This window comes from Pituophis catenifer, unplaced genomic scaffold (genome assembly GCF_029215685.1).
Source record: "Pituophis catenifer annectens isolate HBS135680 unplaced genomic scaffold, rPitCat1.0.hap2 SCAF_8, whole genome shotgun sequence".
NCBI classification, from domain to species: Eukaryota; Metazoa; Chordata; class Lepidosauria; order Squamata; family Colubridae; genus Pituophis; species Pituophis catenifer.
This window is the reverse complement of record NW_027256888.1, coordinates 21620894-21643644: the sequence shown is the minus strand read 5'-3', so window position 1 is coordinate 21643644 and position 22751 is coordinate 21620894. Positions and strand designations below refer to the sequence as shown.

Here is a 22751-nt window from a genome sequence, read left to right as displayed (position 1 = left end):
TCCCATATTACACCTCACCTTGAGGGATGTTTTAGTATGTAGGGCACGTAATAGATGAAGAAGCCTGTGGTCAATTGAGGCAGCTTCCAGCTTCTCCCATAGCTTAGTCTTGGTAATCGTATCAAAGGCTGCCTTGAGATCTATAAAACCGGTGTATAATGATACAGGTCTATTTGATATGTATTTTTCAATCAGGTGATAAAGAACTAAGCATTGATCAGTGGTGCCTCTCCCCTCTCTAAACCCGGCTTGCTCTTCAGCTATCAATTTCTCAAAATCCAGTCACTCCTTTAGTTTATCTTGGAGGTGTTTGGCATAAAGTTTGCTGATTATGTTTAGCAGATGTATTGGTCTATAATTGGCGGGTCATCTCTCTTTCCCTTTTTAATAATTGGGACAATTGCCAAGCCCCAATCTGCTGGGTTATAGCCAGTGGAGTTAATATAAGTGAATAGCACCGCCAGAATTGGTATCCACCACTCCAAATTGTTCTTTACTAATTCAGCGGTAATGGAGTCAGCTCCTGGGGCCTTCCCAGTCCTGAGTTGGCCAATGAGTGATTTGATTTCAGACTCTGAAACTGGGGGCCATTCAGGTAAGTCCTTCATTGTATACCTTATACTCTCATTGGTCTTCGTACATTCTCCAAAAGTGAAGTTCTCAGGTTGTAGGAGGTATGTGGCTGTCTAATGGCATATGAATTCTGTCAGAATGACTAGCTATTAGATGCCAGAATAGAGAAGAGTTCTTTTGTTTTGCTACCATAATAAGCTGTTCCCAGGAGGACCTTGTGTCATGTCTCCTTTTAAGAGCAACCAGTTGCTTATATTGTTTTTTGAGAGCTTCTCTATCACTCCAACACCCTCTATTCATTCTGTTGTCATAAATTTGCAAAGTAACCTGGTTAATCTGCAGACTGTAGTTATATTGGTCATCTGTTAGGCCTTTACCTGATAGTGTTTTCTTTATGAGTGTTCACATTTTTGGAAGGAAGACAAGGGTCTTCTCCAGTTTCATTTCCTGAATTAGCCATCCCATATCTATCTGTGGTTGTCCTCCCAAGTCCTTCTGCAGTATTTGGGTGGCTCTCAATAAACTTTGCAACAGATTCTTTCAGGCAATCAACCTTGTTTATGACAGTTGATAAAAATTCAGAGATTGAGTTTACAGTTTGAGCTGTAAGCAAACATTGTCTAGAGAGGAAATCTGTTACATTTTCCCCCTTTAAATTTATTACATCTCCCTCCTGTGCAAGGAAAGCTTCTGCTGAGTTCCAAGGAGGGGAACTATTTTCTGAGAGAGAGGAAGATAGTTCTATATGCTGTTTGTTTTCAAGTTTGGTTTGTAAGTCCTATTCCAATGAGTCACATAAATTAAATTTATCTGATAAGGCGACTGCAGATGAGAACAGACTGTCTGTTTGCAATATAATCTTCCATTTTCTGCTGCTTCAATGGCTTGGATGAACTCTCTGCTGCAGAGTGCTGTCTCTTTCTCCTTTTCCCCAGTCTTAAAAATCCTGGTTTGTAGTATTGTTAAAATGTATCTAAAACAAATGGTAGCAACACTATATGTGCTTTTGTAAAAAGTCTGGTATAGATTAAAATAGATTAAAAATGAGTTTAAAAAATAAAAATACTTGTATATATATAAAAGAAAAAGAGAAACCTGTTTTCAGGGCCGGATTTAGATGAAAAGAGGCCCTAGGCTATTCCACTTATGAGGCCCTTTCACCTATAGTGAAAGTGTAATTTTAATTTTGCTAACAATTTGAATGTAGGCCCCTCTTGATCTTGAGGCCCTAGGCTGAAGCCTAGTTAGCCTATAGGAAAATCCGGCCCTGCCTGATTTGCTATTAAGCTTTTTGTGGCCAAGTCACTAGCACAGCTCCTTTATGGGACCTTGCTCGCACCATCACCTTCATGTTTTACACCATTAGAAACAAATCAATCCAAATTCATTAGATCAATTCTCCAGTTACTACGTTGTGTCTCAAATGCACTTCTGTGCCTGGAGACAGGATTGACAAAAGTTGAAACAAGACTGTATAGCTTTGGCTAAAGCTTAACTTCTTTCCGCAAGGTCTTGCTCCGTTAATCCTCCAAGACAAATTCTCTTCATCATGGATCAAGGCTGTCGAATCCAACCTTGCCAAACTAGGCTTCTCCCCAGCTTTAATACTCAAGATGGACTATGATCTAGCAAGACAAACCTTGCGACAAAGGGTGGAGAACATCGAGAGGCAGGCGGAGTTAGGGAAAGTTCCAATGTTTCTGACTCCAGATGCCATTAGATGTGTTGTTGTTCCTGCCAGCTATCTTAGTGTTGTGACCTAGGCTCACTTAGTCATTACAGGACACAATTAGTCTCAAACAAAACTATTTTATTATAACAGCTGAGAATTACTTCATTCTCAGCTTAGTCCAAATTAACTCCAAGACAAGTCCTTCAGAAAAAGTCCTTCGGGCTTATCACAAACCTTTATCTTCTTTGGCACCCTGCCAAAGGCCTTTCTTGGCAAAGCCCCACGAAGTTCAGAAACAAGAGACACCGATTGGAAAACAGATTTAGCAACATTGCTTTTCTACAAAGAGCCCAAGAGCCTTTGCTGCTCTTTTAAGCCTTATGGGAGGGGCCAATCATCTCCTGGCCTTACTCCCGAGTTGTCCTTTTTGCTTTAGCTGCTCTTGCCTTCTGGCAGTTCTGTGCATGCGTGCACTAGGAACAGGCTCCTCCTGTTCCTCTGCCTCTCTGCTGTCGGATTCTGGAGGCTCCGGAATCCGCACATCACTCCCAGATAGCCCTGGTCTCATCTCTGCCTCCAATGCAGAGCCCTCGTCCATGCCTTACCCAGACTCCAGGACTGGCCCATGGTCCTCCCCAGCCTCCTCACTGTCTGACTCCCCTGCTAGCTCCGCGGGCTGCTGGCGGACCAAAACACTTAGTCAGTTGGAGTCAGCAAACCACCGGAAAGCATTTGCACTCGCACAGTGCCATGCGCTTCCATCAGCTGTCCTGTATGGCAAGTATAAAAGGATGTCATTCATGGAAAGACTCTGTCCCTGCAGCTCAGGAGAGGTAGAGACTGTGGGTCACATGCTCCTTAGATGTTCCTTTTATACAGAGATTAGGAAAAAACATATTCTGCCAATAACTACTAGGTATCCTGGCTGTCCTGACACTACCTATCTTCAGTGGCTACTTAAGGATGAACAGTCCATAACTACAGCACAGGTGGCCAGATTCTGCGCAGCAGCACTGGGGATTCATCGCAAACACGTGTCTTCTCCACCATAGCGATGTTATATAACAATTGTGGCAAACCCTTTGCACTGCTTAGTCATTTCCCTTTTAGCGTTGAACCTACAATGGGCCACACACTTTAGGGATTGCAACTATCGTATAGTCAGATCATGTATAATTGACACTGGATTTTATTATAGATTTTAGTTGTTATTTATTATTTTATACTAGAAGTCTTAAGTGTATATATACTGAGTGCTTTTATTTGTTCTGGTCTAAGACTGTAATAAATTGTTGTTGTTATTGTTATTGGGTGGAATCTCTGTAATTAAGATGAATGTTTTACCAAAGATGCTGTTTCTGTTCCAGACATTACCAATACTTGCAACTGATAATCCAGTTAAACAATGGCAGAGGGACATTTCTAAGTTTATATGGCAAGGGGGAAAACCTAGAATTAGATACAAGATATTGCAAGATGCTAAGGAAAGAGTGGGTATTGAGTTTACAAGATTTGAAATTGTATTTTGATGCATGCTGTCTGGCCTGGTTAAAAGAATGGGTGAACCCTCAAAACAAGAGGCTACTAGATTTAGTGGGCCATAAATTAAGGTTTGGATGGCATGGTTATCTATGGTATGACAAAGTTGATTTTTATAATCACTTTGCTAAATGTGCCATACTAAGAGTTTGGAATAAATATAAAATAAGGTTTTGGGTGTCATCCCAGGAAGCTTTTTTAAGAAAAGAAATGGTGGAGAAGCCAGACTGGTGGATTTATGCTAAAATAATATCTTTCAACTCTGGTGCTCCTACCCTAAAGTCAAGGCAAGAGCTAGAATTAGAAGGTTATGTTTGCCATTGGTTTATATATCAACAACTGAAAGAAAGATTTAAACTAGATAAAAAGAATTATGGGTTTGATTTTGTTAAAAATGAATTAAAAATCTTACTGTATGGTAATGATGAACATATTATTGCTAAGGTTTATAAAATATTACTGAAACTGAATTTGGAAAGTGAACATGTAAAACATCATATAATTCAGTAGGCAAGGAACTTTGGATAAAATGTGATGCTTGAACAATGGGAAAATATGTGAATGAAAGGTTTAAAATTCACACTAAACTATAATTTAAAAGAAAAAAATTATAACTGTACTGCTGGTATTTAACACCGGATAAATTATCTAGAATGTATAAAAATATTTCAAATGAATGTTGGAAATGTAAAAATAAAGAAGGGACCTTTTATCATTTATGGTGGACATGTGATAAAGCAAAGAAATTTTGGAGTAAGATTCATATTTTAATACAGAAAATTCTTAAAATGAAGATAAAAATGAAACCAGAAACTTTTCTTTTGTGTTTAATGGTAAAAGACTTTTGTCAGCCTCATGATGCTTGCTTGCTTTCGGCTGCCATTGTAATGGGAGGGGGGAGGTATTGTAGGTATTTGGGAGGGGGGAAGTGAGCTGGTGGAGATGTCTCGGAAAAGGGAGGAAAATTCTCACTGTCTTTTTAGTAGCTGCAGAGAGAGCTGATAACTGTCAAGATCAATTTGACATACCAGTGTTCTGTCCCCGTACCACGCACACACACCCACAGACGGCCCGGAGTTAATAAGGCACACGACAAAACTCTTTGATGATAAAGCTGGCAGCAACCCAGTGGCTAGCTGCCAATTCAGACTTTACTCACACAAAACAAAGATTAATCCAAATGCAGTCCGATAAAGCAGGCAAAGTCCAGTAAAGCAGAGATCATGGAGTATTTCCAGTTTTTTGCTCATCACAAACTGAACCGGCCACCACACCCACATTTATACCCTGTGGGGTGTGGTCCAGTGACTCAGCTAATCTCTGGCACGCCTTCCCCTCTGCTGTGCACACTTCTCCCTGCGCCTCTGTCGAGGGTCCAGCCAGCACTTATCTTCCTCGTCGCTGTCCACCTGTGACTGCAGGGATGTGCTTGGCTCTGAGCCTATTGTTTGGCCTTCGGTGTCCTCCGGAGGCATTGCCAGAAAGGAGGGTCCCGGAGAGGGAGGCCTTGCCAACTCCTCCCCCTCACTCTCAGAGTCTGCATCTGTCGATAGCCCAGGCTCAGGCAACGAAGCCACAACAACCAGATAGATGAGGCCACCTAAAGAAGTACCCCATATGACACCTTGGGGAGATGTGGATTGGACATTGAATTGAATTTATTTATTGATTGATTAGCCTTTGGGCCATATCAAAGTGCAAAGCTCCAGAAACAAATCATTACAAAAGTTTGGTAAAACAATTTAAATGAAATTGGAATAACGCACAATTAAAAATGCAATTAGAATAAAATACGATCTAAAATGAAATCGGAATAAAATACAATCATTTGAGATACAATTTAAATATGATTAAAATTATATTATAATGTCACCCCTGCATCTACCCAATCAGTCTTAAAACTACTATTAAAATTACATTATTAGATCAAATGGTCTTTCCTACAATTTACCACATTCTGCTGCACCAACTTTGTCCTTTTTTCCATCAACTTTACTGCAAATTTGGCAATCCATTTCACCAATTGGACATTCAACCTGGGACTGTGGGGGGGAGGGATTTGGGGGATGCTTTTAATATGTAATTTTCACACCTATTGCCTCAGATTTTGCTTTTTCACTGCATTCAGTTCATACTCAATAAAAGTACCTTTCTCTACAAACATGGAGTTGGGGTTTTTCTTTCTTGAGTTTTGGATGGAGACAAGCCTGACATTAAGCAAAGTCTGAGGCAATAGGTGTGAAAACCCTAATCCTCATGATGCTTGCTTGCTTTCGGCTGCCATTGTAATGGGAGGAGGGAGGATGGAGAGGATTTCCCATCAGAAGCTGCCCGTGTGAGATGCATCACTATGGCCCTGGAAGGAAAGGTCTGCTGACTGGTGGGTGGGCCTCCATGATGAGAATTTTCCCCTGCTGAGGAATTATGACCAGTTCATGGTGGAACTCAGAGGGTGCTTTGAGGACCCCCTAGCTGAGCAGAAGGCCAGAATCAGGATGAAGTCTATAAATCAAGGGCGGAGATAGGTGGCTGAATACACCCAGGAGTTTCACGAGCTGATGCGCCACATGAGGAGTGATCCCAGGAGGCCCTGATGAAATGTTATAAGGATGGCCTTAATGAAGATGTCTACAAGGGGCTGCTCCTGTGGGGCCCCTCGAGACCTGCAATGCTAGTACATAATGGCAGCTGACGTGGAAATTGACCTGACCAGGGATCGCTTCCATGGGAGCTGAGTTTGGAACAAGCTTTCCCTTGCCCCACAGAAAGAAAGCCCTAGAGCATCCAAGGGGGGGGGGTGTCAGCATCGAAGCCAAAATCCATAGCTTGCTTCCGATGTGGGAAGGAGGGCCACTGGGCTGCTGATTGTTTCTCCAAACTTGGCTCCAAGCTGACTCCTGCTGATGGGAAGAAAGCTGACAAACCTCCAGCAAAGAATCACGAGATGGCCCTGAAGGGGGTAGAAGTCATTGAGTTTGCTTCCCTAGGCCTGGGGGAGTTGGGAACTGACCACCGCAGATGACAGCGATACTGAAACCTACTCTGATGATGACCCCCTGGTAAGTCAGCGTGGAGGCCCCATGACCATCCCAGTAGAACTAAGGGTGCCTTCATCCGGTGCCCAGGGGAACATGCTAGCTCTCTTAGACTCTGGATGCACCAGGTGTGTCATCAGCCCTGAGGTGGTGGACAAACTGGGGTTGAGACTAAAAACCATGAAAGTGCCCATCACATTTTGTCAGTTGGATGGGTCAGTAACTTGGGGGGGGGCAGCCCACTTTGTGACAGAACCGATTGAAATGTGGATGGGGGACCACTGAGAGGTCTTGAGTTTTATCGTGTCACCCTCTTGCTTGGACTGCCTTGGCTTCGGAAATGGAACCCCTAGGTGAGCTGGAGGACAGGATGGTTACCCATCCATTCCACCCTGCCGGGGAAAGAAGGGGGCAAACCTTTTTGCATGGCCAAAGCTGCGAAGGAGTTGGTAGTGGTGGTGAGCGAACGTATTTATTTATTTATTTATTTATTTATTTATTTATTTATTTATTTATTTAATTTATTTATTTATTTATTTATTGCGATTTATATGCCGCCTTTCTCCCTAGGGACTCAAGGCGGCTTACAAAATGACAACTTCAATACAAATCACAATACAATACCAAATTAAAATCAGTAACCCAATTAAAAAACGATTTAAAATTATACCAGTGTACCCCCAAATGGATCAGTTTAATTGGCGGAAGAGCCACGTCTTCAGCTCGCGATGGAAGGAAAGAAGGTCAGGGGCTGTCCTGAGCTCAGTGGGCAATCCATTCCAGAGGATCGGGGCTCCCACAGAGAATGCCCTCCCCCTGGGGGTCGTCAGCCGACATTGTTTGGCTGACGGCACCCTGAGGAGGCCGACTCTGTGAGAGCGCACAGGACGATGGGAGAATGGCTGGAGATGGTCCTGCAAGTACCCCGGGCCTATTGCTGGGGAGGAAAAAATCCCTAAGGAATATTGGGACCTCTGGGAGGCTTTCAGCGAGAAAGCGTCAGATGTGCTCCCACCCCATCGACCCACTGACTGTGGCATAGAGATCCTCCCAGGCTGAAGCTCCCTAAACCTTTTTATTCTCCCTTTTTATTCTCCCTAAGAATAAAAAGATCTATTCCATGACCCCACTGCTTCACCCAACCAGCAAGGCTGTGAGTGGCTGCCCCGGTTTTGTTTCAGGAGAAAAAAGATGGCTCTCTTTACTTACGTGTCAACTACAAGAACCTGAACATGATTTGCATGGAAAATGTCTACCCACTGCCCCTTATGAAAGACATACTAGCTCACCTGGCAAAGGGGAAGATTTTCACTAAACTGGATTTGAGAGAGGTTTACTACAGAGTCCAGATTAAGGAGGGGGATGAGTGGAAGGCTGCTTTCAATTGCCCCTTGGGTTGCTTTCAATTTAGGGTGCTTCCCTTTGGGCTACAGGGGCCCCTGGCAGTGTTCATGCAATTAATTAATGAGGTGTTACATAAGCATCTTTACAAGAGATCCTGGTCTACCTAGATGACATTCTTATCAACACGGAGACCATGGACGAACATGTGAAACTGGTGCGGTCAGTTCTGAAAAAACTCAGAGCGGCTGAATTGTATGCTAAATTGTCAAAATGTGAATTCCATCAGAGTAAGAGTGACTATTTGGGTTACTGCATATCTCATGATGGAATAGAAATGGATCTGGAGAAAGTCCGGGCAGTCCTGGAGTGGGCACCCCCCCCCTGCACCCACAAGCAGCTACAAAGTTTCTTGGGCTTTGCTAACTTTTATCGGCAGTTTATTCCAACGTTTGCCCAAATTGCCTTACCCATTACCAACCTCCTGAAAACAGAGGGGGAAGCCAAGCCAAAGCCTAGTAGGCTGCTGGAGTGGACCATGGAATGTCAGGCCACTTTTGAGAAACTAAAGTGATTGTTTGCCGCTGAGCTGGTTCTAAAACACCCTGACATGGAAGCCCCTTTCATTGTCCAGGCCAATGCAAGTGATGTGGCCATCGGAGCGGTGCTACTTCAAGCTAATGCTGCTGGGTCTCTACAACCCTGTGCTTACACCTCCCACAAATTGTCTGAGACTGAACGGAGATGGGCAATTTGGGAGAAGGAAGCTTTTGCTGTCTGCTGGGCCTTGTTAACCTGGAGGCATTTTCTTGAAGGGGCAAAACACCCTTTTGAGGTGTGGACAGACCATAAGAATTTAGAAGTCCTAAAAACCCCTCAGAAATTGTTGCTCGAACAAGTCCAGTGGGCACAACACTTCAATTGCTTCAATTTCTCCCTGCGCCACCTACCGGGAGGAAAGAACTTTATGGCAGATGCCCTCTCATGACTGCCTCAATACAATAGCTCATGGCTGGAGGTGATCTGCCCGGTTATCCCTTCAAAACAGTTGGCAGCTCCTGTTGTTACCAGAACCAGGCGAGAGGAGAATTGGACCTACCCACCGGTTTAAGGGAGCAGTTAAAAACTGTTGACTGGTTCACCTCCCACGGCAACGAGTATACTGTTCATGATGGTCTCTCATGGGTGGGGACCAAGTTGTATGTCCCAGCCGGTCTGAGGGGGGCAGTGCTACAACAGTCCCATGATGCAAAAGTGGCTAGACATTTTGGGTTTGTTAGGACTATACATTTGGTCAAAACACAATTTTGGTGGCCTTCCCTAAAGGATATCGAGACATACGTTGCTAGCTGCCTGGTATGTGCTTTGGCAAAGAGGTTGCCTGAGAAGCCACCCGGGTTACTCTAGACTGTGGCCAGATCAGGGGCTCCGTGGAAGGAGATATCCATGGATTTTATTGTTCAACTACCCGGAAGTAATGGAAATACAGTCATTGGGGTGATTACGGACTTGTTCTCCAAACAAGTGCACTTTGTACCCTGTTCCAAGATTCCTTCAGCAAAGACATTGGCTAAACTGTTCATTCAACATGTCTTTAGGTTACACGGGGTTCCAGAATGAATAATTTCCGATAGAGGGGTTCAGTTCACCTCCCACTTCTGGAGGGAATTCCTGAGGTTGTTAGGCTCTGCCCAAGGGCTAAGCTCCACCCATCATCCTCAGACTAATGGGGCTTGCAAAAGGACTAACTTGGTGTTGGAACAATACCTCAGGCATTATGTAAATTACCAGCAAGATAACTGGGCAGATTTACTACCATTTGCAGAGGTGTCTTATAATAACTCCATACACAGCAGTACTGGGTTTACACCATTCAAAGTGGTGTCAGGTCAGGACTTTATGCCTATCTCGGAGTTACCGCAGGAAAAACCTCAAATTCCATCCTTGGTAGATTGGATTGAACAGCTTCCAGTTACCTCGCCTATAGTTTGTAAGGTGTTAGATGAGGCTCATAGAGCCCATAAGAAACAGGCTGATAAGAAACAGGCTACACCGGCGGCGCCAACCGGAAGTCCGGTTGGTGGTGCTGCCGCCGTCGCTAGACGGTCTCCTCAAGACCGCCAGCCCCGCCGTCCTTAAAGAGACGCCTCTACAGCTGAGAGGCAGCTTGAAAAACTCCGTGTTCCTGAGGAAACGTGAGGAGAGCCGGCGAGACCAGGTAGAGCCCCCTGCGAAGCCCCCAGATTGTCTTATTTGCTTCTGGGGAGGAAGCAGGGTGAGGCTCCCTATCCAGCTTGCCGAGGCTCCGGACTCCGGGGACAACTCTACATCCAGCAGAGCCAGACGACGCGACCAACATAACCAGCGAAAGCCAAGAGAATTATTAAAAATAAACAGGGTGGAATCTGGACTTGAAACTCAAAACTGCAAGTATTTGTATTAGCCCTGTGATTGACTTTAAGAATGGAGAAAAAGTGAAAGTTTGCTAAAATGGCGTCTGGCTTCAGCGAGGAAAAAAGCTGAAAGTGAAAGTGGATTTGCCTGAGTGTTTTAATATGTTACAAAGTATCTAAAGCAACAGCGCTGGCTAGAAGAAAAGGGAAAAGTTCTTTTTAAAGTGATTCTGATCTGTTCCTTCTCCCTTAGAGACTTGATTAAAGCTGGGGAAATTTTTGAGAGGATTCTGTGGTGAAAAGGGAGGGAAGACTTCCTTCTTAGAAAGAGTTAGACTGTGTGGCAGAATGGCTTCAAAGCAGACAAAGCCAGCCACTAAAGCTGCGGGGGGGGGGGTTTCTCCCACTCACAAGTCACAAGAGCAGCTATTAAGTTTGCAGACTCAGAGCCAAGCACAGGAGACTGGTTTTAAAGATTTGAAGGAATTTATTGCTGCGGCTCTGATGAATCAAAATGAAGTTTTGGACCAAAAATTTGAAAAATCTCAACAGGAAATTAAGGAGGTGGTTCAAGAAAAGTATGACAAGATGAAGCATGACATACTGACAGTTGTGACTGGCTTGTCAGAAGTAGTTGTCCAGATTGATAAAAAAGTGGGAGAACTTAGTTCAGAAGTAGAATCTAAAATGAAGGAAGCTGATTATAAAATTTCTAATGTTGACAATAAAACGCAAAGGATTGAAAATGAAGTGACAATGATGCAATTTAGATTCATGGAGTTTGTTGTAAGACTGAGAGGAATAAAAGAAAACAACAGAGAGGACTTGAGAAGGGTTTGTGCTGATGCCCTGGCTGTGATGCTAAAGGTTAACTCTGAGATGATTTTGTGCAAGATGGACAAGGTCTATAGAGTGAATTCTTGGGTGGCAAGGGAAAGGCAATTGCCTAGAGATGTGGTGATCTACTTTACAGATAGAAGAATAAGAAATGATATTTTGCAAAAGTCTTTTGTTTCTACTATTCAAGTGGATGGAAAGGAGATTGGGATTTACAAAGAGTTGCCGCCTAAGATGCTAAGAGATAGAAAGAATTTTGGATTTTTGGTGACTGAATTAAAGAAACAACAAATTCCATTCAGATGGGATGCTCCAGTTGGTATAATATTGAGGTATCAAGGAGAGAGATATCAATTAAATACTGTTGAAAAAGCGGAATAATTTTACTTTAATGTTTTTAAAACTGGCACAACATCTCCACGCACACCCTCAGTGCTAGGCATAGAGGAGGGTGATAAAGAGAAGCAATTTGAACAAGAGCTTGAAGAGCAGCGGAAACAGATGGAGGTGGAGGCAATGGAAACTCAAGGAGCAACAGGGGGCTTTCTGGATGAACCGTTGCTGGATCTTCCTTTAGAGGCTATAGGTGGACCACCCAAAAATACAAGAGAAGTGGCAGTGGATCTCGAGTTGATGTCGTATAAAGCTAAAGACCAGCGTATAACTCGAGCAGCTTATAAACAAATTTTAGAGAAACAACAACAGCAGAGGTCGAAGCCACCACAAGATAAGAAGGGAGTCAATGGTAAAACACAAAAATCCGAAGCTATGAGAGGAGCTAAGCCGAAGACTACCAGTCTGGAACAGAAACTTCAGCAAATGCTCTTAACGCTTCAGGAGACTACAAATGACAATTGAGTTTTTATCCTGGAATGTGAATGGATTGAACTCACCACAGAAAAGAAGGAAAATATTTCATTATCTGAGACAATTTAATAATGATGTTATTTGTCTACAAGAAACTCATATTAGAATACAAAATCAAAAATATTTGATAAATTCTAGATTAGGAGCACAGTTCATAGCCTCAAATCTGGAGAAAAAGAATGGTGTAGTGATTTATATAAATAAAAGATTGCCAGCTAAAATTATAGAAGCAGATGACTGTGGAAGATATATAGCAATTGAACTTTATACATATAATGGTCCAATTTTGGTGATTGGAATTTATGCTCCTAATCAGCAACAAGAAAATTTCTATAAAATATTGTACTCTAAAATATTACAATGGGACTATAGATCTATTTTATTTATGGGAGATTGGAATGGAGTAATAGATCCTAAAAAAGATAAAAAGAGTTTGGCAAAGTCATGTGTTAAATTACCACAGATCTTTTTTGATATGAAAGAAGATTTGGAATTGAAAGATATATGGAGAGTGCATAACCCAAAAGAATTGGATTTTACTTTTTTCTCAGACAGACATAGATCCTTCTCTAGGATTGATTTTATCCTACTTATGGCTGATTTACTTTTAAAAACAAAGAAAACAAAGATATTTCCGAGGACTTTAACTGACCATAGCCCGGTATGGATAGAAATAGAAATGGGAAAGAATGAGAGAAGATCATGGAGAGTAAATGAAAACTTGTTTAGATATGAAAAGAATGTAAATGAACTCAAAAAACAAATGAAGGAATTTTTTGAAATGAATTTGAATAAGAGTACCCCTATTGAAATTGTATGGGACACGAGCAAGGTGTATATGCGGGGGGTACTGATCTATATGAATTGTAAACACAAATCAAATCGATAAAGAAAAAGATTAGAATTGGAAGGAGAGATAAAGAAAAAAGAACAGTTACTCATAAAAAATCCAACAGATGAAAAATTACAAGGAATTATAAAACTTTTGAAAGATCAATTTCAAATGTTCACAGCGGAACAAGCAGCAACTAATTTACAATTTGCGAAACATAATACATTTTGCAACGCTAATAAACCGGGCAGGTGGTTGGCTTACACACTGAGGAAACAACAGAGTACTCGGACTATTGGCAGTATTGAGTATGGAGGGAAGGAAGTTTTTCAACAAAGACTAATCAAAGAAGCCTTCTTAGATTATTATACTAAACTATATGCCAAAGATGATATACAGAATGAACTTATAAATAAATATCTAGAAGAAAGGAGAGTTATGAAAATTTCTAGTGATCAAAAGGATAGAACGAGTCTACCAATAACAGTTGAGGAGATTATTGCTGCTATTAAACAACTGAAAACAGCTAAAGCTCCAGGAACGGATGGTTTAAGTGTGGTGTATTATAAAACTTTACAAGTAGAAATGATTGAACATCTTAAAGACTTATTTTGTTGCATACAACAAGGGGGTAAAATACCCCCTTCATGGAAAGCAGCTTTTGTTTCATTGATACCGAAAGAGGAAGCAGGTTCTACAAAACCGGAAAATTTTAGACCAATATCTCTCCTGAATACGGATTACAAAATTTTTGCAAAAGTATTAGCCAACAGATTAATGCCAGTTATTCAAGAGGTGATTCATCATGATCAAGCAGGATTTATAGAAGGCAGATACATGAAGGATAATGTGAGGCAAATTATAGATTTATTGGACTATCTTGAGAAGAATAAACAGATCTCTGCAGTGCTGGTGTTTTTGGATGCGGAGAAGGCCTTTGATCGAGTGAACTGGAACTTTCTATTAAAAACTTTAAGAAAGATGGACTTTGGGAATCAGTTTGTGCAGGCCGTTTCAGCAATTTATCAAGAGCAAACAGCACAAATTATTATCAATGGAAGCTTAACTACAAATTTCAGTATCGAAAAAGGCAGAAGACAAGGTTGTCCGTTATCCCCGTTGTTGTTTATCTTAACTCTAGAAGTCTTGTTGAACACAATACGGGACTCAAGTACTTTGAATGGAATAGTTATAAGGCAAGAGGATTACAGAACAAGGGCATTTGCAGACAATCTGGTTGTTACCCTAACATGGCCATTGGAATCAATAATTCAGATGAAAGACATTATAGAAGAATATGGTATGGTATCAGGATTTAGACTGAATCAGAAAAAAACCAAGATGATAGTTAAAAATATGACAGAAGATCAAAAGAAGGAACTTGAAAGGAAGGCAGGCTTTGAAATAGTACCAAAGGTGAGATATCTAGGAGTCCAAGTTGCAGAATCAAATATAAAACTGTTCCAAAATAATTATGAGGTGTTGTGGCGAAAGGTACAAAGGGATATGGAAACCTGGAAAAAACTGCAGCTGTCCTTACTTGGAAGAATAGCAGCAGTTAAAATGAATGTTCTACCTAGATTTTTATTTTTGTTTCAAATGATTCCGGTGCTTAAAAGTGATAAACAGCTGACGGAATGGCAAAAAGGAGTGAATAAGTTTGTTTGGAATGAGAAAAAGCCAAGAGTTAAATTGAAAATTATGCAAGATGTTCGTGAAAGGGGTGGCCTAAAACTTCCAAACCTACGACTGTACTATGAAGCAGCAGCGTTGACACAAGCAAGTGACTGGTTTGGAAGGACAAAGACTGGAATATTGAATATAGAGAGTTATGATCTTGAACTTGGTTGGCATGCATATTTATTCTATGAAAATAAAGTGGATAAAGTATTCAATAGCCATATACTTAGAAACTCCTTGATGAGAGTATGGAAGAAGCACCGGTTCAAATGGGATTATAAAATACCATTGTGGTTGGATCTTGGTCAAATTATACAGAATACAAATATAAAGTCACTCGGGGGGGGGGTTTATACAAAGAAGTACTTTTTAATGATGGAGGCAGATGGCAACTAAAGACATCGAATACACTGTTGGAAGAAGGGATTAATATAACTTGGTTACAGTATAATCAACTTCAACTGAGATGGAGAGAAGATCAAAAAACTGGTTTAATGTTGCATGAAGAAGAATTGGTAAGACAGATAAAAGAGAAAGGCCCAATGCATAACAAGAGGGTTTATAACGTTTTGTTAGAAAGAGATTCAGAAAATGAATTGGTTAAAGATTGTATGATAAAATGGGCGCAAAACTTTGCAGAACCAGTTATGATGGAAACGTGGGAAAAAATATGGGTTCAGAATGTTAAATTTACGCAGTCACAGAATTTGAGGGAAAATTTTTATAAAATGTTTTATAGGTGGCATCTAGATCCTAAGAAATTGTCATGCATGTATCCTAATGTTCAACCAAAATGTTGGAGATGTGATTGTTTAGATGCTACATATTATCATATATGGTAGACTTGCAAAAAAGTGAAGGCTTTCTGGATAAAAATTTGGTGAGTTATGCAAAATGTTTTGAAGAAAAAACTCCAATTTTCTCATCAATTGTTTTTATTGGGCATAGTTAAGGACTTTTCAATGGGTGAAACAAAATTGATATTGTATATGGTGACAGCAGCTAGGTTACTGATTGGTCAATATTGGAAAAGGGATGTTATGCCTACTATTGAAGAATGGACTTTGAAGATGGCCAGTTTTGCAGAAATGGCGAAGATATCAGCATACTTAAAAGACTGGACTCAAGAGACTTATGCATGGGAATGGAAGAAATGGATAGATTATGTGCAGAATAAATATCAAACTAGGAAGTACCAGATAGCTTTTAGTTGAAGGTTGTGTAGAAATGTATAGTATATAGGGGGTAGAATAGTTCAATGTGATGTAGAAATGTATAGTACACAGGGGGCAGAATAGATGGGCGGTAAAGTATGATATAATTTGATTTGGATTTGGATTTCACCTTGGGGAAGTCATGGGAGGAGGGGAGGGCTAGGGAGGGTTAGGGAGGGAAAGCGGGGGGGGGGAAATGGGAAAATTTGTACTTGTAAAACTTTTTCAATAAAAAAAGAAAGAAAGAAAGAAACAGGCTACACCAAAGGATTACCAAGTAGACAATAGGGTTTTCCTCTCCACTAAGTACTTACAAACTACCCAAAAGTCAAAAAAGCTTGGGCCTAAATATGTGGGTTTCCCATTGTACGAATCGTAAACCTGGTCACAGTACAGTTAGAGCTACCCAAAACCCTCTAAGAGAATCCACCTGGTGTTCCATGTAAGTTTGCTGAAACCTGTACATACCTCCTCGATTCATCCGAACCAGATCCCCCCTCTGGTTCCACTTCTCATTGAAGGGGAACAACATTTCGAGGTCAAAGAAATCATTGATTCCAGAAAACATAGAGGTAGAGTACAGTACTTGGTGGTTTGGAAACATTTCTCTTCCTCTTAATCGGAGTGGGTGAATGAGCAAGATGTTAAAGCTCCGAAACTTTTACAGTTATTTCACAATAAATACCCTGATAAGCCTTAAAACGTTTGGGATTTATACGTATTATGTGTATGTTGGATTTTTTATCATTTGAACTTCAATCTTTGATTTTATATGTGTTGATGGCAGCAAGACTACCGTATGCACAAAAATGGAAGGACACTTCAATTCCCACCATGGACGAATGGCTACAGAAGTTGATGGAGTTGGCAAAGATGGCTAAATTGACTGTTTTGATTAAAAAAAAGAATATAAGTACTTTTGTTGCTACATGGAGATGGCTTCTGGACTTTGTGCTTGAGGTGAAAAAAAATGAAACTTTGATTTTGGGTTTTACTGATTAGATTGATTTGACATTATAGAAATGGCTAGTTTATATTATTATGGAAAAGTAAAAAGTTGATGTTAATGCTTTATTCTACTGCAACAGAGAGAGTCAGAAGTCAACGCTTTTTTCTTTTCTTTTTTCTTCCTCCCCTCCTCGCTTGTCTTTCCCCTTTTCCTACCCACTGTATCTTATTATTTGCTTTTGTATTTTTGTATTTTATTTTATAATCTAATAAAATGTTTAAATCTTTTTTAAAAAAGGAAGATGAGACAGAAACTGATGGGAACTTGATTCTTGAGATTGATACTGGATTCACATATTATACTAAATTGTGGAATGTCTAATGGAGATCAGCTGAGTAAAAAACAAAATGCATGACAACTTCATGCATTATCTTTTACAGATTTAGCTCCTTTCAGCAATTCTTCAAACTAAACCCGTCTTTTCCCAGGGTTGCACAGGGTGGATATACTGTACAATCCTGAAGAAATATGTAGCTACTCTAAGAAATTACAAACAAGTATTATATGTATATTCTGCATATTTCAACGCAGCCTTTTCTATTCACAGCTCTGTATTGCCCCGGTTGAAATGTATAAGGATGGACAGTGAAATGTGCCCACAGTTATATGGCTAATATTCTGCCTTAGAGGAAATGATGCAAACATATTACAATCAACATTTACACAAATTTTGAAATTTAAAAAATAACTTCTGAAATGGAATATGAAGCATTCTATTCTCCTGAAAACTTTGTTCAGGGAAGCTCTGATGAAACTTTGCCCATAATTTTAAAGAAGAGGAGGAGGAACACACAGAAAAAAAGATTGAATTTTTTGAGATAATACCTGAGACTTTTTATAGAGAACTACACTGACAGGCAGAATAGCAAAGATTTGTCTTCTTTGCTCATCTTAAAGACTCAAATAATATATTGTTTTATCAACATAGTCACAGAAATCTACAGTTGTTTGGATAAAGATAGAATATAAATGTATAAGTATTGTAATTAGAGGCAAGGCCATATATTTGAAAATGAATGCACATTAAATCATAATACAGTGAAGTTTGCTTTTGGCATAATTTGCTGCAAATTTATAAATTTGCTAAACTATTGTTCGATATTAGAGCTGCTCAGTAAATAAAGGCTATGCAACTCACCTTCTGAAACAAAACGTTGATTTCTGGGAAATTAAAACAGTTCATAATTTCTCTCTTATAGAAAATAACACAATGATCCATCTGTGTTTCCAATGCCACCTTGCAACTCATTAAGATTACCACTATGATAAAATGCTGCTAGTGCTCTTCAATTGTTAATAGGCTTTGCCTATTAGAAACAGCTGTTCATCAACAGTGTAAAATTTTGAAAAAGGAAAAAAGTCCTTTGAATCTATAATCCTCCACTTGAGTCATAAAATAAAGTATTTGATTGCTTTGAATATTTTACTAGTTTATTATTAGCAGACCAATTTTTATATTCCACTGAGTCAAATTGCAAATAAAATAGGGGCTGAAAATGTGAATCCTAACAAGTGAGATTACATAGCCAATGCACTCACACTTTCTAAGATGATAAAAATGAGACATACACTTTGTCCACTAATAAGAAAAGAAACCAAAAACACATTTTATAATACAAATATAGATGAAAGTGGTTAGTCTTTTAAGCTATATTCTACACCTTACATTTTATTAAAGTTTTATAAAATGGAGCACTGAAGTGTCCCAACTAATGATTTGATTTGGTATAATCCAGTACCAAATAAGAGTATATATATCTATTTATGATCCAGTCCCTTATTTCTTTTTTCCACAGCAGCCAGCCATAATGCCCATGAATATATTTTTCCAGATATCTAATGCTTAAATATTTGTCCTCATGAAGAGAAAAGGATAATGTTTGAACAATGTCTGCCTGTTTATCCTGTCTGTTCATCTCTCTCTATCACTGAACTGCAAAGGAAATTATAAGCATCCTTTAAGAATAGGAAGTTAGTTGTGGGTACAGGTAGTCCTCAATTTACAACCATTCTTTTAGTGACTGGAATCACAACAGCACTGAAAAATGTAGCTAATAACTGGTTCTCACAACCATTGCAGATCTTCATGGTCATGTAATCAAAATTAGCATGCTTAGCAATTACCATGTATTTACAACAGTTGTGCTATCCCAGGATCAGTCATTGCATTTGATTGCATTGCACCTTCACAGGTGGCTTCCAACAAGTCAATGAGGGAAAACTGATTCATTTAATGACCATGTAATAGACTTAACAATTGCAATGATAGCAACTTTTTTAACAAAACTAAACAAAGCAAATACAGCAAAAAAAGGTAAAACCGCAAGACTCAGTTAGCTGTATTGCTTAGCAGTGAAATTTCTGGTCCCAATTGTGATAATAAATTGAGGATTACCTGTATCCAGGAGAGAATTACAGAATAATAAGAGGTGGAAGGAACCTTGGAGGTCTTCTAGTCCAACCCTCAAGCTACCGTATTTCATCAAATAATGGTAGCCTTGTCTTCCAAACTAATACAGATATATATTAAATAGCTATGGAATGTTCAAACAAAATTTTCTGCAGTTTCTTCGTTCTTTGTTAATCTGCAGGATTGGGGATCCCTGATCTAATTTATATTCTAATAAATTATCCCCTTTTGATATACACTTTCTTAAGAAAATTCTTCTGAGTTTCATTGTGAATCAGGGTCAGAGCAAAACACTTCTTTTCTAGGACACCACTGGTTTTTATTAGCATATTTAACTCTTGATTATGTGCCCTTTAGAAAAATAATTTGAGAAAGCTTCAAATAAACCATGTTTTATTATTAAAACTGCATTTTAAATTTAAGGAATTTGTTTTTTCCAGAGCAAAAATTAGTGGAAGTTCAAAACAACTTGGGATCCAGCCTTGTATTAACCATTAAGGAAAATAAACACATGCTTAGGACAATAAAGGGAGGGGACATCCCATTTTTCCCTCATCATGTCCTTATTTTGACTTCTAATCATTGGGAAAGTAATTAAAAATAGTTTTCAAGAAACTTTTTCAATTGGCATTACCATTTTATTTATTTATCGTATTTAAGAATTGCCCATCTCCCTTACAGAGAGACTCTGGGCAGTATGCAATAAAATATAAAAGCATAAAAACAGTACGTAAAATTTAAAAGAGGTGATGAATGCTAAAAATTGATTAAAAGGCAGGGGGAGAACTTTCAGAGTGCCAAGCAGCCCACCACCCCATATTCTTTTGCATGCCTGAAGCAAGGCTGCAATGTTTTTATACCTTTAGATTGTGAGTTCTAACAGGATGACCTTGGACCATTCTCTCTCTCTCTCGCTGTCTCTTAACCCTAGAAAGCAGGCAATGGCAAATAACTTCTGAAATCTTGCCAAGAAAACTTGTTGAACTTGTCCAGGCAGTCACTTGTCCAGGCAGCCACTAGGCATCAGCACTAATTCAAAGTCACATACAAAAAAACCCTTATCTTTAATATAGATAGTTTTGTCTTAAATTTGCTGTGAATATTGTAATGGGGAAGCACCCTCCCCCATTGTTTTTCCTTTCCTTTCCTTTTTTGCTATCTACAATCTTCTTGGGAAAGCTGTCTTAAAACCAGGATCCTCTTCCCTTCAAATAAATATAGCATGCTTCTGTTTTCTTGTTCTGAAATTCATCCTGGGAAAATGGTTTTAAAAGATGTCTGAGATTAAATTATAAGTATTGTGCTTGCTAAAGAATCCACTGGACATCAAGACTTGGGCAAATATTAGATGAGCATATTTCTGTTGCCTTACATGAGCTATATGTAGGGAACCACATTGGAACAGGCAGTATTTGTAGTTTTAGGAAGCAAGGCATTGAGAGTGAGAGCTAAACAGGAGCAGCTGGGAGGCTGAAGACAGCTGTCCCACCAACAACTTGGAAGCTCTGATTTCTGCATTGTTTCACCATCTGCATTGCTTTGACAGAGGCTTGCCAAAGAAAGTGCAACTGGTCAACAAATAGAAGAAAAACTAAATAATTCAGCAGTACCCCATGTTATGGTACCAAAAGGAAAGAGTTCATTTTCCTAGTCAGGGAGGATTTCCTTTGCATTAATCTCTGAGAATTTTTCACATGCAAGAAACTGAGGAGATGAGAAGTTACTTCTGAATAGTTTCTTTATTGTTGCTCGCCTATAGATAGGAAAATTGCCAGATTAAAGCACAAATCTCCATAACTATTATATATACCCCGTGAAAAGTTAGGGGTTTGTCCACACTGGCTCTCTTGTACACATCAAAGATTCACCATTGAGCTGTCTCTTTGCTCCCCCTTCCTCCTGCAAGTCTGTACTACCGTGTTTCCCCAAAAATAGGACCTACCCCAAAAGTAAGGCCTAGCCTGATTTTTTTGGTGTGGGTCTAATGTAAGGCCTATCCCAAAGGATAATGTAAGGCCTATACAATGAGGCAGAAAGCCATGCGGCCCATCAGAATTGGCTCGCCCCCCTCTACTCAGCTGCTGCTACTTGAGAAAAGGGCAATCCCCCTCCCTATTTTTTTGCCGATTGCTAAAAAGGCTTCATCCCAAGCCTTCAGCATTGCACTTCTGGGCTTAAGAAAAGGATGATAGGCAGGAAAATTCCCCTCCCCATTTTCCTGCCAATCGCCCTTTTCTCAAGTGACATTTGATCACTTGAAAGGGACAAGCTGTGCTTTGCTTCTATCGTAAGCACGCGCTTCCCACAATCTTCCAGAATTGCCTGCAATTCCTGTTACTGTGAGAGGCTGCCCACTGCTTCTGGGCAGGGGAGGATCAGTCTCCTTACTCGGTTGCCCTCCACCATTTCTCATCAAATGTCTGTGTGTGTGTGTGTGTGAGGGAGAGAGAGAGAAAGAAATAGTGGAGAAGAAACCTTTTCAAATAGCATTGCCTGCAATTCTTGTTACTCCCCTCCATTTTTCTTTCTCTCTCACACATACACACAGACATTTGACTGCTTGAAAGGGAAAAGCTGCACTATGCTTCTACCGTAAGCACACACTTTCTACAATCTTCCAGAATTGCCTGAGGATCGCCCTTCAAGCAGCAGCAGCTGGGTAGAGGCAGGGGGGAGCTGATTCCGATGGGCCATATGGCTTTCTGCCTCATCGTAGCAGCAGCCTGAGCAACACATCAGCTCCAGGCCTGGTGGAGCACAAACTGTGATTGCCGCCTGCTCCAGAGCCACAAGGTGAGCTGCAGAAAAGAGGAGCCCTTGGATGCGAGGTTGCCTGGCACTGTGGGCAGGACTGGGGCTAGCAAGAGTGTGCTGGAAACATCTCCAGGCATCCAGAAAAACATAACTCCCAGCCCTTGCTGGCTCAGTTTATCTGTGGGCCTCAATTAACAGGCCGAGCAGCCATGAGGTGACCATGCTCGCTGCCTCCTGCACCTCAAAAAAAAAAAAAAAAAAAGCCCGAAAATGAGGCTGAGTGCTTATTTTCAAGCCTAAAAGAAAATATAACCAGGTCTTATTTTCAGGGAAACGTGGTCTGTTCTACCACAGGATTACAAGCCAGTAAGACTAGAGTCGGAGGTTGATGTAAACAGTGGGAAGGGTCAGAACTAAAAGTACCTCTCCCCCCCTTTTTCTGACATTCCTTTCTCTCTCTTGTTCTTTTTCTCTTCTTGAAAAGCTCTTCTCTTCTCTCCCAAATAGCCAGGAAAGGAACCCATAGCTGTTATCAGAAGTCTGCAGACCAGGGGTGAAACGCTACCGGTTCGGGAGGACCGGTAGCGGAGATTGA

The 22751-nt window shown here is 40.3% G+C and overlaps 1 protein-coding gene across 1 annotated transcript in view; it reads right to left on the bottom strand.

Moving 5' to 3' along the window:
* The window catches only part of LOC139320679 (gamma-aminobutyric acid receptor subunit alpha-4-like), a 249948-nt gene that overhangs the window by 29777 nt on the left and 197420 nt on the right, over positions 1 to 22751 (bottom strand). The window contains exon 9 of the mRNA XM_070949112.1: positions 11927 to 11951. Within this exon, the coding sequence (XP_070805213.1) occupies positions 11927 to 11951 (25 nt within the window). The remainder of the gene's footprint in view (positions 1 to 11926; positions 11952 to 22751) is intronic.